This window comes from Ostrea edulis, chromosome 9 (genome assembly GCF_947568905.1).
Source record: "Ostrea edulis chromosome 9, xbOstEdul1.1, whole genome shotgun sequence".
Taxonomy (NCBI): Eukaryota; Metazoa; Mollusca; class Bivalvia; order Ostreida; family Ostreidae; genus Ostrea; species Ostrea edulis.
Genome location: NC_079172.1, coordinates 36827081 through 36847091, shown reverse-complemented (window position 1 = coordinate 36847091; position 20011 = coordinate 36827081). Strand labels below are relative to the sequence as shown.

The 20011-nt window shown below is 33.5% G+C and overlaps 1 protein-coding gene across 50 annotated transcripts in view; it reads right to left on the bottom strand.

Annotated features, from left to right (window-relative positions):
• LOC125659436 (leucine-rich repeat-containing protein 15-like) overlaps positions 1–20011 on the bottom strand; it is a 615079-nt gene that overhangs the window by 454290 nt on the left and 140778 nt on the right. For 48 of the 50 annotated variants that reach the window (XM_056149051.1, XM_056149060.1, XM_056149061.1 and 45 more), the window contains one exon: positions 4224–4295. The exons of the other annotated variants lie outside the window; for them this stretch is intronic. In XM_056149051.1, the coding sequence (XP_056005026.1) occupies positions 4224–4295 (72 nt within the window). The remainder of the gene's footprint in view (positions 1–4223; positions 4296–20011) is intronic. 50 annotated transcript variants of the gene reach the window in all.

Sequence of the window (20011 nt, the reverse complement as noted above, 5' to 3'; positions counted from 1 at the left end):
GTAGTAAAATACACTATAATTTTGTGGTGAAATTACTTAAGAGTTCTAGAACTCTTACGGTTAAAAACCGAAACGATACTACCTATATTTTGACTGTGACATCTATCGTAAATTCCCCGCATTGTAATTTCTAGCTGTAATGATGTGCTCCCCTTAGATTTTTCAATGGGGAGGGGGGTTAAAACGCCTTAGGATATCAGTAATATTGCAGATGTGGGAGTGAATCACTACTGCAACATTTTCGATCATTCTACAAATTAGCTGACTTTCTTTACGTAAATAAAATGATATTCTATGTTTCTTTGACATTATCTGAATTTACAATCTGCATATTACGATTTCCGAAGCTCTATTTTACCGTTTCCAGCAATTTCTATATATTCATATTTAGCGATTCATATTTATGCGCCATGTATGATTTACTGAAGTTTCAACTTCCGGGTGCTATATGGCAATGTAAGGTAGTGTTTACATCAATGGACGAGTACGGAGGGAAAAGCGGATTCGTCAGTATTAAAAAAAAGTTTGAATTTGATATCAAGTTAAAAAAAACGAACAGCAGAATGTATATTTGTTCTGCCTCCATATCATTTCCCTTCCTTTGTCGTAATGACTCAATTATCTACATTTTAGAGATGATTGTCAATGTTTAAGTCTTTCACTTGATCCAACTACAAGATCTCACGATAACAAGCATGCAGGAGCAGACGAAGAATTTGGCATGTTGTACGTGATATTCAATTTAAAAAAAACACCTCTATTAGACATACCAAAGCACAAAGTTAGTAATATGTTTTGGTGTAAATAACATTGGAGACAAATACAAGGGGTTTATTACAGGTTATTGGTAAAAATATTTTCAACCATTACGAAGATCCTGTGGATTTGTAGCCCTTTCCCGAAAACGTCAGAATAGAACAAAATCAGAGAGGGGTACATTAGTGCAGGTATATGACAATCACTTGAATAACCCATAACATTTTACTTTTGGAAAACATCAATAAGTCGTATTTGTAAACAAAAGGTCGGGTGCAGGCAGGTTACCAGCTGAATTTTTATTGATATACATGTACTCAGAAATAAATAAAAATTCTTTAGACAAAAACTACTGTCACAAAATGAAAATAAAAAATTCTCTCAACGTCGATGAAGTTCTCTAGTACCAGTAAGTATTGTGCATTTGACGATCTTTTGATGAGCACCCGCTGATCTTAACATAACTTATTTTAAGTACTACGACATTTTAACAGGACACATCCAATATCAACACATAAACAGACATATAAACGTTGAGCTTAACATTTCATGATATTGTTTTTAAAGAAAACAAATCAGTGAAGAGATTCCTTTTATATATGTTATTTATCTATTCCATCAAAAAAGTAAATCTAAATTGTATTCTAACAAAGGAAACATAATTTTATGAAGCCTTTAAAATTTTAGGGGTATGCTCTCCCCCAAATCCATTTTAGATCCGCCAGTGATAAGCACCCAAAATAGGCCCTAAACGTACAATTTAAAAATCACATACAAATTATCTTGATAAAGATTTTATATTTGTTTATGTGCTTAAAAAATCTAGCAGCTTTCTTTCGATTTCACTCAATGGGCCACTATATAAATCACACATTATTTTCTAATCACCTACATTTATGTTATTTTAATAGCATTCCTTCAAATAATCTGTTTACTATAATGTTCTTTAAACTTCTATATCGTATATGTTCATTTACATGTTTGAACGATATTTCCTATGTTTATAAATTTCAAAAACCACACAAGTTTTCTTACATACATGATGGTATCAATAAAAGGTGAAGATAAGGAAGTGATCAATCTCATAACTCATATAATGTAAAACTTATACGGTACCAATTTTGATGCACCAGATGCGCATTTCGACAAATAATGGCTCTTCAGTGATGATCAACAGAAATATTTGAAATCCGAAATAACAATGAAGTTTTAGAGCTATTATAGCCAAAAACAGCGTGCCAAAAACAGTGGAGGCAAATTCGTCTAATGATAAGAGCTATGCATGAGGGAGATAATACTTAATTTTGAAATGAATTTCTAAATTTTATAACAGCAATTAAATATACATCCGTATTTTCTAGTAACGAAGTACTTAGGAATATAAGGAATACAAAATAAAGAGCTGAGCAATCACGAACTACTGGATATATTAGAGTTGGGATAAGGTGCCTTGAAGGAGTAACCGTCCCCTGTCCACCGGTCACAGCCGGTCACAGCTCACATGCCGTGAGCCCTATACCTTGATCAGGTAAACAGATTAATTTTAGTCAAATCAGTGCCCCAAGAAAGGTCTAACAATCGATATGAAACACGTCAGAGAGCATTCTATTCAAAGACTAGTTGTATTGACAGACTAGATCATTGTAACGACCATAAAATTGCGAAATACTGCTTTAAAAGGAGATATTTGAAACCCCTGTAACATCAACTTTAGTAGCCTGATTATACGTAGAACAAGCATATGTGTATTGAATAAATTTAGAAATTTATACATCACATGGGGGTAATAATGGTAAATATTGCTACATAAATACGATTGATTTAAACAGATTTCATTGTATGAGTGTATATCATATACAACTAGCTGCAATAATGTAGCCCTATCCATTTTTTTTTTAATTCTGACGTTTTCGGGATAGGGCTACAATTCCATAGGATCTCCGTAATGGTGCAAAATAATTTTATGAATAACCGATAATAAACTCTGTGTATTACTCCCAAATGTTGTTTACACCAAAAGGAGTACCAACTTTGTGCTCGGGCATGTCTAATAAAGGTGTTTTTCATTAAATATAATGTACAGGATGCAAAATTCTTCGTCTGCTCCGCCATGCTTGTTATCGCGAGATCTCGTAGGTGGATCTAATGAAAAGCCTAATCATTGACAATCAGCGCGAAAATGTAGTTACTCGAGCCACTTCGACAAAGAAAGGAAAATCATATTGTTGCAGAAAGAATTTACACTCTGCTGTTCGGTTTTTAACTTGATATTAAATTCAAACCTTTTCAATACCGACGAAATAGCTTTCGCCTCCATACTTTTCCATTGATGTAAATACTACCTTATATGGCATATGCAAATGACTTGACAACCGGAAGTTGAAACTTCAGTACATCAAACATGGCGCACAAATATGAATCGAGAAATTGGAATTTATCGAAATTGTTGAAAACGGTAGAATAGAGCCTCACAAATCTAAAGTTGCAGGTTGTAAATTTATATAATGACTAAGAAACATAAAATATCATTTTATTTACGTAAAGAAAGTCAGGAAATGTTTAGAATGAGCGCAAATGTTGCGGGAGTGAATCACTCCCGCATTTGCACCATTACGGAGATCCTAAGGAGTTGTAGCCCTCTCCCTAAAAAAAAAAAAAAAAAAAAAAAAAAAAAAAATCAGAGAGGGCTACATTATTGCAGCTATATACAACGGTTTCAACATAAGTTCTTCCAACGCACGGGACTATCACCTTAATTCCAAATGTCAATATACTAACTACTATGATAAATAGACATAATCATTTCTTAGTTACATTAAAAAGATAGATGAATATTCATGTATTAATAGTCAGTTATTTGAATAGAGCATGGTGTTACGCAGTGATATCTACGTTTTCCAGAATCTCTAACTTTGATTAAGTATGTTGGTTTATTTCAACATGTTGAGCTTCTGTTCCCCATAGAAGTAAATGACAATCAATAATAGATAATGGAGTAAATGTAAAAGACATCATAATAATTGAATCCTGGCATTATATAATACATAGATATGGGAAGTTGACAAATGAGGAACTGAAAACATCCCGTTTGTCATAAATTGGACTTGTTAGTTTGCAGATAACATCTATTTTCAATCAAATATCTATGTACGAAGCAAATGTTGAGGACTCTGTGGTGCCTTTATTTCGAGTTCACAGGGATATATCGAATCGAGATATGAATAAAACTGATTATTGTTAATAAATAAACGTCGTAAATATATCTAAGTGTCGACACCACAGCAAGAAGTTTTTTTTTCTTCTCATGTGGAAACTTTTGAATAAACTCTGCTTTATAGGAATAGAAAAACGGGTCAACTAAAAGTCGATGCTTTTCGATAACATGAGTATTCATTTTTAAATAGAATAGTTCAGATTCCAATTTAAGAATAGTTCATAGTGAGCAAAGTGTATATAGAGATACTTACAGAGACTCTAGATTTCCCAATCCTTCAAACGCTCCCTTCTCCAACGTTGTTAGTTGATTGCTGGACACAGATCTATATTAAAAAGATATATTGATTACCCGGCAATCATTGACACGGAATTGCTTAATTAGATCGCAATGAATAAAAATCAAGAACATTTAATATATGATCTGGAAAGAAGACGGAATGATACATATCAGAAAAGCCATCAATAAATTATGAAGTTGGGTTGAATGCTGTTCCTCTCTAGTGTTGATGAAAAGGTGAAGATAAAACACGACAACCAATCTCATAAACACTACTAAGGTGAATCATTCCATCAAAATTCCAATTAATCTGTTCCATAAAGCACCTTATATGAAGTATACTTTCACAATCAAAAGACCGATACAAACTGTCAATTATTCTGTTTTATTGTTGGTGATTTTCCGGAATGATAAAAAAGGTGTATTGTTTACCAATAATAATTTAAGGGCCAAAATTCGCTTTGATTTAATGAATAATATAAATAGTTGAATGAGGCATTGACTGTGGAAGTGATGATAGCTATTTTTGTCTCAAAATCTTTCAATGACATAAAATATATATAACACTGACTAATAAAAACATTCATTTTTTTTTTTTTACAAAAAAAAAGAGAAACCTAACAAAACTACGTTACATAACCGATTTTAGTGTAAAAAAAAATATATGGAAGAATTATTGTCTTGCAAGACAATAATTATCAAATCATCAAAATCACATATTCATGTCCATCCTTTGAAGTTAAAAAGTGTTTGAAATTATTAAATAATGGTGTTGTATGTATTTATGAAAAGCAATTTCCATTAGATTCAATGTGGTGACAAAATGACAGCAAATGCCCTTGAAATAAGGTATGTCTCAAAGACGCAGCTAAATGTTTTATTTTTTCAAACAAAAAAATTATGAAAATCAAAAACATCACTTGTTGATACTTTTTGGGATATACGTCTAAATTCTTCTAAAACACTCTTCCGATAGTGAATAATACTTTCACTAGCCGTTGAGTACAATTTTACCCCTGGAAGTACCAGATAGAAGAGGGTGCTAAGAAGGTAAACATCCCGAATTCATTCATCACAACACCCCTGCACAACACACTCGTCACAACCTAGCAACACCCCATTACACTCTCATAACATCCCACCACACCTTCAAAAAACTGTCACACCCGCACAAAATACCCCATCATACCCAAACAACTCCCCATCACACGAACAAAACACCCAATCACACCCATAAAACACCCCATCACATCCGAACAACACACCCATCACACCCACATAACACCCATCACATCCATACCACACCCAATCACACCTATACAACACCCCATCACACCATACAACACCCCATTACACTCATACAACACCCATCACACCCACACAACACCCTATCATACCCACACAACAACCCATCCACCCATACAAGACCCGATCACACACCCAATATTTAAACACACCAACACAACACCCTATCACACCCATACAACACCCCACCACACCCACACAACACTCTATCACCCCCGAATAACACCTCATCAAACCTGTACAACACCCCATCACACCCACAACACTCCCATCACACCCTCACAACACCCCAACATACCAATACGATAACCTCATCCCACTCATACAATACACCATCACAACCACACAACACCCTTTTCACACCCACAGAACACCCCATCACACCCACACAACACCCCCATCACACCCATACAGCACCCCATCACACATATACATTACCTCATCACATCCAAATAACACCCCATCACACCCTCACAACATCCCATCACACCCATACAGCACCCCATCACACATGTACAACACCTCCGCTCCTTAGTGCCCGTTACTTAGATATTATGACATTTTTTCAACAAAAAAAAAATTTGTGAGGAAGATATATACTTTATGATAAAGAAATACAACCAGAAGTAATAAATGAATTAGCTGTTAGTTATAAAACTGATAATTGTGTTATGAATGCGCATAATTCATACTCGAAATGAGTTCCTTACAAAACTTTACATCAAAATAAAGGAAAATCCTATTTTGACGCTCTTCATCAAGAAATTGATCTCCTTTATTAATTCATTAATTTGTAAACAATTTTACATTAAGAGATTGTAGTTGTCTGATTACAATATTTTCTGACACCTCTTTTGGAATCCGATTCGGTGAAAGGCAAAGATAACGAACAGTAATCAGTCTCATAACTCCCACAAGCGATACAAAATAGAGAGTTGGGCAAACATGGACCTCTCGATATATTATATGTGGGATCAGGTGTCAAGGAGGAGTAAGCATCTCCTGTCCACCGGTCACACCTGCTGTGAATCCTATATCTTAATCAGGTAAACGAAGTATTCCGTAGTCAAAGTTAGTGTGCCAAGAACAGTCTAACGATAGGTACGAAACAAGTCAAACAACATTTGACCCAATGATAGGTTGTATTGATTGTTTTCACGACCATATAATTTGCGAAATGCTGATTTTAAACGAGACTGTTGATCATTATAATTGAATTATTTAATATATCTGATTTATATTGATGCTCATATATATATAAAAAGATGGGATTATCGAGATTTTCTAGCATGAGGATTTGTAAAGTTACACATAGACACAACCCCGAGTGATTTCAATATTGAATCCTTTGTTTGATAATTCCGAAATCGGCATAAAATTATTTTTTTTGTTCAATGTCAACATTTATTCTGGCAATGTCAATACATTACTTCTGTGTGCGATATGCTGACGATTTTTAAAACACGATTTAAAAATAGATAAAGGAACATTCACACATACCAAAATATCATAGTGTTCACTAATATTCTTACTGAAAGTCAGGAATTATGGAATTAGGATTACCTTCCGGTTTCAATTAAACACCGTCAAGTTAAATCAAACACCATAACCATCCCCCCCCCCCCCTAAAAATCGTCCTGTTGCAATAAAGTATATGATAAATGGAAATAGTGACAGGGATTTTCATCATATTGATTTTAATTCATAAGATTAAGCTCAATGTGGTGAAGACAGAAATTACAGGAAACTTTTGTTTAAGTACCTGTGAATACTATACATAAATTCTTAGATATAACTATCTTTCGAAGTTTAAAAAGGAGGGAACTATATCTAGTACAGTGGTGAGGGTGATGGGAGTGAGATATTCAGTGTGATACTATTCTGAAAACTGAATAAATCTGAAATCAGCTCTACTTTCTACCTTCCCTCTCACCGCCGTTTGTTCATTTAAATGACTTGAACGACCATGAACACGCATTTTGTCTAAATTTGATGAAATAGAAAAGTAGCGGGTGAGAATTGTATCAAACATGACGGAAATGGAAATATGAAAAATACGAAAGAAATGAATATTGTCAACAATTCAATTCAAAAGAAGCTAGTCCCCTCTACCTGAGTCTTATCTAACATTGTGGAAATACACATAGTTGACTCAAAATCCAAATTCAAAGCGCTTAAAGCATCATGGATCCCCAAAATAATCTCATGTAACCATAAATTAAAACACTTTTTCCAGAGTTTTTGTCAAAGGAATCAAGGATATTTACTATCTATCAAAGACAAACGACTCATTTTTGAATGAAAGTGGAATGTTACATAAATACATACCCTATTTTATGGAGAAACCATTACATATTTCAATGAAGCTAATTAAGGGCAAATCAACAACATTACAATTTTCCCAAATATTTGGAAAAATAAAAGATTTACTTATAAAAATGAGACACTTTGTTTTTCGAATTGGATGAAAAGTGGTATTTGAAAAGTAGATGATCTGTTTAATGAAATTGGATTCAAGGATATTACTGATTTTTCAAATCTTAAAAACCAACATAACTGGTTGTGTGGATATGAAATACTAAGAAACGTTTTTAATAAAATAAGTCATAAGACAAAATACCATTCAGAAAAAGAAAACATGGTTTTATTTAAAAGTGAAAAAATTGAATATATAAATTGGCAAATCTTGTAAATTCTTTTAGATATTTTTGTTGATGATAAGTTTCAAAGATCATATATGGAAAGTATGTGGGAAAAGACGTATGTTGGAAAAGTCAGACTGGACTAATATTTATAGAAAGAATGTATACAAAGTTGTTAATAAAAGTGTTGCTGAATTTAACTATAAACTTTTGCACAATCTTTTATGCAACAATTATCTACTTAGCAAATGGAAAAAAGATGTTCATAGAAACTGTACATTTTGTACTGATGTCATTTAAAACAATGCACATTTAATGTTTGAATGTCAAAATGTAAGACAGATATGGAATACTGTTGAAATGGTGCTCGAAATTGACATTCGATGGAAACATATTGTTCTCGGCTTTTTTTAAAGTGCATACATTTAACTTTGTGATTTCATATATTGGTTTTAGAATTTACAAAAGTAAAATTATGTTAAGTCTTGAAAACAAAACTGAAAGTATGAATAATCTGTTAATATAGGTTCAATTAGACTGCTATAGAACATACTTAACATTAAAGAAATCAAAATACGATTTCCTAGATCATAAATTATTTGAGAGAATTTCTTTTGTTACTTTCATCCTTTATATCATAACACAAATGTATTGCGATAATATGTACTGCGTATTTGATATTTAGTTTCCAACAATAGCATTCCGTCATTAATTGAGGGTGACCTGTTCCTCAGTACTTGTTGTTAGGGAAGTGGTGAACTGTTTGTGATTGTGTCTCCCTTGCAACAATATGGATCAATCATTGCTTTTTAAGTGTATATTAGATTTTACATATTGATATCTTTTTGACACCTAAATATATTTTGTCTTTTTATTACTATCATTATCATTTAAAGCAATCAATGCGAGAATGATTTCCACTTATATTCCTTCATTTTATCTTTACCATGAACAATATTATTTCATGCTGCTTTTTTTTAAATTGAAAAATACTACTATCTAGCATGTAAATCTCTAAATGTAAAAGAAAAACAACCTTATCTACTATACTATGTTTGGTATCATGTAGATATATTTCTAAAATATGCATACGTGTATAATTAACACATATATGTACATTATATATATATATATATATATATATATATATATATATAAAAGCACTAAAGTTCCAACAACACCCGATACCTCAAAGTGTCGGATCCACAACATGGATACAAGGTCAAATACAAAAAATTATACAAAGCACTCAAATGACCAACGACACGAACAACGAGATTGTCATATTTTTGGGACGACCCGTCCCTTCTTCAGGACAAACGAAAACAATTACATAATGTGGTCAATATCAACAGAGCATAATAACAAAAACTACATATAAATACATCTAGCACTATAACTACACTAATCTACAAACGTATTTACAACGCAGACTACATGTTTTTGGTCTTTAGGCTTGCCAATCAATGTTAAAAGTGGAGCGAATTAGGAAATGCCTTATTCGTCCAAAGAGCTGATCCAAAATCATGTAGTCTGCGTTGTAAATACGTTTGTAGATTAGTGTAGTTGTAGTGCTAGATGTATTTATATGTAGTTGTTGTTATTATGCTCTGTTGATATTGACCACATTATGTAATTATTTTTGTTTGTCCTGAAGAAGGGACGGGTCGTCCCGAAAATTTGACAATCTCGTTGTTCGTGTCGTTGGTCATTTGAGTGCTTTGTATATATATATATATATATATATATATATATATATATATATATAAAGCACAAAAACAATTATAACACCCAACCTTACGTTTACCCCTAGGATCTAAACGATACATGTGATAATCAATTAATTAATATATAAAGCACTAAATAATCACAACTAGGTACTGAAAATTTTCGCCCCACGCCCGGGGTCGAACCAGCAATGTACGGCACCCACCGCCTAGCAAGATTGTCAAACCAGTGCGTAAGTCCACTCGGCCACAACGACTCGCCCGCCAGGCCTGAAGGGCCCCAGAGTCGACTCGCCCACCAGGCCTCAAGGGCCCCAGAGTCGACTCGCCCGCCATTTCCAACAAGGGGATAAGGTATACAGCACCGTCTTATGAGTTTAATTCTGAATCTTTAAAGTATTGTAAAGCATGCATATTATGCTTCACTAGATATCTATTGAAATGTAATGTCACAAACCAGGATCACGACACATCAGCTAGAGGAATTTACCCATAAAAGCTTCAAACATTGTGTAAACATAAAAGTTCAATATGAAAGCTGATTATCCTTGGTACCCAGCATATCTACATGAGATTATCATTTATTTGTACTTGTATGTCAAACATCAAAAGACAAGTTTTACATCTGTTTTACATCCGCAAAATACCTTAAAACAGTAACAGCGCGGACACTATTCGTAGAGGGTATCGATACAAATTATTTTCCTGAAGTCTTCAAATATCTTGATCATCTCTTTCTTCATTCTGTTTACATGAAGTATTATCGCAAAAACATAACACGTGCGTATGTAAATGATGTTTTAACTAGTTCGTTGCTCATTTATTTAAACAAAGCAGATATATATTTCGTTTAAGCATTCCAGATATATTTTCGTCAGAATTCCGTTAGAATAATGGATTTACATGTGGAATAACACTGATAAGGCGATTGTAACACAGCACAGTTAAGATTCCAGTAAGGAGGCGTGTCCCAATCTGTACAGGGATGTGTATTTGTGACATCACACATTAACAACAAAATATCACAATCATTCAAAACATCAGGAAAATAATTAATGTTTCTAAATAGCACGGAAGTACTGCACTACACAAAAACTTACCATTCAACGGGAATTCTGTGTTGTTAATGTAATCTGACACCCTGATATATAGGCAAACATTTGATCACGATGCGCTTGTCATCATGACATCATCATGATAGTCTGATGCATTTCATTTCCAAGAAGTGGTGGATCAACTATATTTTCTTCGTGAAAAAAATATTTTACACTTAAATGGAGAAATGTTTGCAGATATTTATAAGCCTGTTAATTTTAGAACAATGCCTTTCTTATAAATTCTCTGAAATATTTTCTATCTATACTGTAGGAAAACATTAATGCTTTATTGTTGATAAGTTGGCAAATGGGTGGGTTTTACAAATCGATTTCTTGATAATGAGTAAACCAAAGAAACATTAGACTATTTGAAAAGTGCTGCTATCCTGATAACATTTTAGAAATGACTTATTCATTTCAAATTAAAATAAAACATAAACCGGCAAAATATTCAACACGTGATACAATATTATTTCAACAATTATCAATCGGAATCTCTAGAACTCTGCAGCGTTTTCATAACTACAGAGGCTGTTAAAAACGTTCATGTATTAAAGTTGAATTTCAACATCATTATACCCTCACAATATCGAAATCCATTGATGACATCAATATCACAGGCATATTTTCTAAAACCATCCGACACCGAATTACGTGCTCAGTCTAAATATAAAATATAATTGTCCTGATTGTGTATTTTTAGTCGATCATAATTTCATCCAATATCAGTAAAGTTCCAAAATATTCGATCCGTCCTAATAAAGATGTTTTTCGATAGCATATTTTCGACAAAATTTCCGCGTGCCACCTTAGGTGTGCTGCGAAGGAACGATAACTCTGGGTAGAGATTGAACAATGTACATAACGGATTCATGCACCTTCGAGTTGTCTCCAAACCAAATGATAACGAACATATTGAAATTAGGTAACGCTGCTTTTAAATGCAAGAACACAATAACCAATAGTGTGTTTAAACCAACCACTTTGATATGCACAATATTTCCCATATTTTGCCGAAATTTCAATGGCTAGATATTAAGAATTATTTGCATTATCTCACGTATGTATCAACAAACATTTGTGCTCAAAGTCGGAAATGAAGTGCCGGTGAACATATGAGTCTTCTCGCTATCGCAATCCGCCTCAAAAAACCATGACATATTTTGTTAAACATTCAATATTTCGGGAATTGGTATTTGCCTAGAACTATGCGGGCCGGAGCTTGTATTATAACCTGCAACCAATATCATCTCTATATCTAGTTTCAATTGGAAAGCTTAATTATCGGGAACGGAAATCATGCCACACCGGCGCAATAAACACATGCGTGTATTGCAATAGAAGTGATTGTTAAATAGAAATCAAGGACAACTACATGATATGAACATAGTTTATCTAACCATTGAGACAATCACAAACATGGGCTATTCTCTCGTTGAGTTAACATTTCAGAATGGGTATTGATTTTTATTTGAGGTTAATTGTTTCCGAGTTTTCAGTTATAATCTAATATTATGAAGTTTAAAGTTGTCAAATGTTGTTTGACCACACACTTGGACTTACGGATTTTACGTAATGACGTCATTCTCGACGTTACGTGTTAAAAAAAATTTATACCGTAACATATATAATTGTTAAATTTGTTTTGTAATTATTTATTGGGTGTTAAACATTTAAATTGGCCTAAAATGATGAGATGCACAGTCATCGTATAATTCTTTTATAAAAGATAATTAAATTGAAATAATCTTTTATCAAGAAATTTGGTGATGGTACGGAAAGTTGAATTTTCCCCCGTTTAAGAACTTAAAAAGCTTAGATTTGCGGTCAAATTTGAACAGAGATCAAAGCTGTTTATATCATACAGGAAATCCCATAAGATAATTGTTCCTCTGAAAGATTATGATGATAATTGTACATTGCTTTTAAGAGGTTGCTAGTTAAAATATGCATTGTGACGGTAAGACATCAATGCTACGGTACAGAATAACAGACTGATTAACAAACTGAGATATTCTATCAGGGAATTTACTATGAAAGAAATTGTCAAATAATGCAACATCACACATTAATTCTCAACTGATCAAAATAACAGAAGTTAACTCATCTTTTAGTTCATATCTCAACTTCTATACATTAATCAAATAAGTCCGATCACCAAGCACACTCAATCGCATTCATATACATTGTATACTCCAACAGTTGCACGAATTCTTGCTTGGGTGCATGTCCAATTTCTACATTTCATTTTGATACATGTTTCTAAAGGCTCATGATCTCTACTGAATCATGGTGTAGTCCCAAAATTGTACCTGGGTAAGGTTTTCTATCAGACTCAACAACGCACCACTTCCCTCATTTTCCCCAAGTCAAGGATTTCTGATATGATCCACTCCACATAAACATATATGGAGCGGAGCGTATCAGAAACAATTGACTTGCGAAGATGCACTTCCCTATAAGTTCTGCATCTCCAACTGTAACCTTCATTATCTTGCTATCTTGAGAATCTGATGCTTACTCCTCCTCGGCATCTGAAATCACCTCTGGTATATCCTGTCCAGAGTCCATGTTTGCCCAACTCTTTATCTTGTATTCCTTACAGGAGTTTTAGATTGATCACTGTTCGTTATCTTCACCTTTCCATTCTGCTGTCACATTTCCATTACAACTTATGCCAATTTCTGTAGACTGCTCTGATTCATTGCGTTCTTGAATAATTTCATGAAAAATGTGTTCAGAGGGAATGAAACAAGCACATTTGGCTGGACAAAACAGGACAGATACATGTAGCTTGTATGTTATACATTTTTTCATTAGCTGCCGGTTTTACCATTGCTATGCAGATTGGCTGTTTTCTACGGTAACGTTGACTTATCTTTATATATATAAATATATAACAAGTAGTAAGAACCCTTACCCTGTGAGATCATACATTCTTAGACTTACACAACATTCTGACATGGGCCACTGCACCAGATTTAAGCTTTTGAAACCATATGTCTAATTCATGTATTTCTTTTTCTGTTTCAGCAAATTCATGTCATTTTTTGTTTTTTAAAAAAACCTATATATTTGCCATTTTGAAAATAATTTCCAATTATAATATCAATTTTATTAACTTAATTGAAAGAATTTCCATACCGTCACAACATAGATCCGTACCGCTATTGTTACTGATGTGACGGTATGGAGTGTTGCGGTATGGATATTTTCTTACATTTTCCCATATATATTTTTCAAATCATGCCCTAATTTAGCAATTCTTGTTACTTTGGAAATTAATTGAATGAATGTGTCTATATCGTTGTTTGCTAGGGACTATTTAATCAAATTTAAACAAAAATCAATGAACGGTACAGATAACGTTAATTAACCACAACTGAAGAAAATGTACTTATTTGCTGCCTTCTTGCATTCACTGGTAACCATCATTCAGAAAGTATTACATGTGTTTTAATATGACATCATAAAATGTTGCAGTGTCGGGAAATATGTCAATGAAGTTCATGGGTGTATCATAAGTGCAGAAAATAGAAGCGTTACGGCATGGAACATGTTTTGATAGACAAAATATTTTCTTTCAAAAATAATTCCATGAGTGGTTTTCCCCACAATGTATTCCATGCATTCAATTAGTTTTCCTTAGAAAATAAGTAAAAAGTTTAAATTACGTTATTTTCCAAACCTTTCTAAGAAATATATTCAAAATTCCAACACTAACTTAATATATGAGATTACCGTCACGTCATTGTAATGAGGTAATTGGGCAATTAACATTGATTAATTTTGAGTTGTGTTGTTAGACCAAACGGATTTATATTTTTTTGTAGTAAGCTTTTAAAGTGTAGACACAGAATCAATTCAAACTTTCAAGACACATCGTAATAATTTGAAAAAAATCACATGGGAAAATATTTTGCCAGTTTGTGAATGAAATGAAAGAATCGCCCACATACCAAACAATGGCATGCTCAAAATTACTTCAACAATGTTTCTCATTCAAATGGAACAATGAGTAGATTTCTAGGTTTGGTTTTAGAAATTCATTTGATATCAAAAAAGGTTTTAAAATTCTGTAAGCGAATCTAGTTACTTTGAGACAGTGTTTAAACATTACCATTGTAATTGTTCATCCTTTAAATAGGATCTGTACTATATTGCTATATTTTTGTTCTGCATTCCACCTGTTGACACATATGGTCATAATATTTGAACAATTTCTGAGATTGATCACTATTCATAATATTCGCCTTTCATATAATGCATAAGTAGAGGCAATCACAGAAAGACCGGGAGGATTGTAATATACATATAAGTTATCAAATGATGTTTATGACAAATGGGATGAATTTGGCTTCCCTGTCGTCAGCTTTCTGAATTTCATTATTATCATCATGTGTCTTTGAGAAATTCGAAAGACGTTCAACATTTAATAAGGGGGGGGGGGGTCTTATCGTAAGACTTTGTTTTAAGAAACCACGAAATCGGTTCTTGTGAAATGAAATTATCTTTTGCTGATGTCGCTACTGCACAATACTGGAATTGAGTAGTTTAAAGAAACTCTAATAAAACACGTTCTATACTTTTTTGACATAACAATACGGGTATGGAGTTACCTTAAGACAAATATCGTAAATGCGGATTTTTTTATTAACTTAATAATATAACGCGTAACCAAAAATGTATGAGTTGTTATGGATAGAGAAGACACTGCACCAATATTTTTGAGCTACGAACGTAATTTTTAGAACTCTCCAGCTTACCGTGACAAATTACTCTATAATTTAGTAACAAAGTGAAGATGTTCACATGCATATTCGTGTAAAATAATAAATAATCGAATACAGAGAACGAAACTAACGAGGATCATAACGATATCACAAAGATGTGATTCAGATATCCTTGGCCTAATTAATTTTCTAGGACGGAGATGTTCGGAATATATGGCCTTCTGATACAGTGTCAGTTGATATATCAATCAAATGTTATATTTTTATCGTATCACTCGATATCTATATATGACATAAAATGTCTTCCTCACGATGAATTTCAATCCAAATCATAAGAATAAGAAATTCTTTGCAACATCTGCTAGAATAAAAAAAAAACTGCAGAAAAGATCCAGTCTTTCCTGGGATTGAAATACTTGAAATACTCATTTCATGTGAAACCTTCCATGCAGAGAGATCGTGGTCTAAAGACTCAAAATAATATCCATAATACGTTCAAAGAATATAGTATACATCAATTTTGAATTTTATAATGTCGAGTTATCAGGCTGTACTACAAAGCTAGACTAAGGATTTTATAATTTCTAGACATCAACAGATACTGAAAAGCTAGTCGAGGGATTTTATAATGTCTCGTCATTAAGATATACTAAAAGCTATACTAAGGATTTTATGATTTCTAATGACCAAAATGTACTGTAAAGCTAGACTATGGATTTTATAATGTCTAGTGACCAAACTGTACTGTAAAGCTAGACTATGGAAATTATAATGCCTCGTCATTATGAGATACTACAAAGCTAGACTGAGGATTTTTATAATTTCTAGACATCAATAGATACTGCAAAGCTAGTTGAGGGATTTTATGATTTCTTGTCAACAGGTAATACAAAACTAGTCTCAGGATTTCATAATTTCTAGTTATCATGAAGAACTACAAAGCTAGCCTGTAGATTTTATTATTTCTAGTCAGCAGGAGGTACTACATAGCTAGTCTAGGGAATTTGAGAAAACTCACTCATATAAGATTGATCGATTGATTATTGTTTAACGTCCTCCTCGAGAATATTTCACTCATATGGAGACGTCACCACTGCAGGTGAAGGGCTGCAAAATTTAGGCCTATGCTCAGCGCTTATGGCCATTGAGCAGGGAGGGGTCTGTATCGTGCCACGCCTGCTGTGACACGGGACCTCGGTTTTAGCGGTCTCATCTGAAAGACCGCCCCATTTAGTCACCTCTTACGACAGGCAAAGGGGTACTGAGGATCTATTCTAACCCGGATCCCCAAACTAAATATAGTAAATAGTTAAAACAGTTAACATTAGATCTTTTTACGGGGACTTATACGATTTCCATTGCAGTAGAGTAAGTTTGTTGGATATATATCTTGCAATACATACAAAAAACATCGATGGTAGACGTAATGCAAGGTGAAGATAACGAACAGTGATCAATCTCATAACTCCTATAAGCAATACAAAATAGAAAGTTGAGCAAACACGGACCCTTGGATATACCAGAAGTGGGATCAGGTGCCTAGGATATCATAACATATCTGAACATATAATAAGAGACTGGCATTGTTGTCTGTTGATTGTATGAAAAGGTGAATATAACAAACAGTGATCATTTTCATAACTCCTTTCTATACAACATTTCTCCTGGGCCCCTGATCCCATCTCTGTTATGCCCAAGGGTACGTGTGTCTCCTACTCTTAATTTTATACTTTTACAGGAGTTATGAGATTGACTACAGTTCGATATTTTAACGTTTTCATACAAAAGAAATTATTAGCACTGTCATTGGGAATTTTGTATTATGTTTTCTAGCTCAACCTGAGCAGTTTATAGGCAATTACAGAATAAGAAAATTTCGGCTTTACAGGAATCAAAGGTTCAATATGAAATTCATTGATAAAATCTAAGTAGGAAAGACTTGCAGCAGTGGAAGCTGAACATTGTTGGTTCTAAAGTACCCATGAACCGAGGTTACCAGATTTCATAAGCATTGCAGGTTTGATTGACTAAACGTGTAACCTTCAATCAATTAATACATCTATATGTATACCATAGGAAGATTCAACTCAGTCATCATCTTAATGTTTTAGACCTCTAAGCGTTTTTTCCTCACTGCAGGCAACATGGAATGACAGACAAGACAAGCACGTTAAAGTTGAAGCTGACCATACAACTGGCGTAACACATATATATATGAGAAAAAGGATTTACTCGTTCGTTAGAGAGCGATAGAACGGTTAGAAAATATGAATATGGGCATACATTTAGCATATATTTGGCTTATAGCTGCTCATATCCCAGGTAAAATAAAACTACAACGCAGTTTTGGAAAGAGGACATTCAAACAAGAAAATGCATAATTTAATGCTTGATAAACAGGTTTTTCAGTGAGCCATTGAAATGTTTAATGTTAGTCCAAATATTGATTTATTTGCTATGCTAATGTACACGCAATATCATCAATTAGAAAAAAATATAAACACTGCGCCTGTAAACCCTTCACAGTATATGTCTTTTTCTATTTCTTGCTTTGGATTGAGATTGTATTGTTTTCTCCCGTTCTGTATGATAATATCAGTCTTTCAGAAAATGACGTTAGATCAAGCAACAAGTACCATATACATGTAGCTCTTTTTTTTGAACGCAGGAATTATATATCTGTCAAAAACCGGCTATACGATACCTTAATAATGCCAGACTGGCCACCACATTCTAGAGTTGACGAAAAATTCCCAAATTGGTAAACTTTTAACCCACTGATTTCTTTTGAGATCTGGAGATCAATCCAAAGTAGTTACTCATTGGACGAAACTAAAGACATATTGTTGTCTTCGTGAATAGAAAAAATAATATGTGTGTTATCTATGTAAATGGAAGACATTCTGTGGTGGACCGGAAAGTCATTCCTGGTGTCAATACAGCAAGGAGTGACTAATGTTGATGCTGTTCATCATCGTATGAAACAGCATGCACTATTAAAAGGATTTCTTAAAGGTGCTTGATAGGAAACATCTTTTCCTAGATATTCAGAAATTCCGGATGTCGCAGTTGTACTGGACTGGATGAAATCATTTGATTTTGACGAAATTTGCCTGGGTTTATCGAAGTTGAAGACAGTGCCCGATATGATTTTAGCACTTTGAAACAAACGTGACCGGTAACAATCTGGAATTGACTGATTCGTATTTAGAATCTAGAATTGACTCTTTTCTTAAAGAAGTAGGTTTTTTTAAATTTAATTGGTTTACCGGTTCATGAGCACGGATAGTTTTGTAAATGTTACGCATTTGAGGAATACATCGGCATGTCAGTGCATTAACTAGCTATCTTTGGCATGCTTGGGACAGACTTTATAAAAGTGTTCTGATAACTAAAAATACCCTGTTCATATGTAATGATGTATATATTTACTTAAGAACAAAACATATTATCATCAATTAATTTGTATTATCACACAACGGTACTTTTCCCAGGTTCATGACACGGGTTCGAAAAAATGATATAAACCCGTAACACAGGTTCATAACTATGCAAATTAGGTAAGTTGATCATTCATGCGCCACCTGAAGAAAACAACATGTCATCCTTTGAAATTGTTAACATTGCCGGTAAAAGACTTTGTTTTGTCACCACGGTTGTTCCAATGGGATTTTTTGTCTTTTATGAAGTGAAAATAATTTCAAGTTTCTTGAAACCGTGACGTCGCGACGACGTCACAATCAAATTGAAAGCAAAAGAATTCTGTGACAGTCGGGTTGTGAAATAAACAAATAGAATATATTGCGTTGAAGAATACTTGTGTGATAAATTAAATCTTACACTCGTGCCTATGACATATGGAATTTATGAAATTCGTTATTGGATTTGAATATTTCCCCCGCCAAGGCTCGAGAAATATTAAATTCTGTGACGCATTTAAAGCTTGACAATTTCATGTGGTTACGTAATAGCATGTACAGTGATGAAGTAGAATTGGAAATTATACGAGACATGTACCTGTAAGGCTTAGTAAGCTGATATTTGATTGTAATTCAAATTAATTACTAGAATGGAATGGATGAACTGCATGTCTAACCTTTTTCCTACCCTTCGTTCAAGTACATTTCGGCTATTAATTAGACTTAAACACTGAGGCTAGATACAGTGACGTTATCTCATGTGATTCTTCCATTCCTTTCCAATAGGTTTTGTATAATTACAAACAACACTTTACAGGTAACTCTCGTTTAATTTCCAA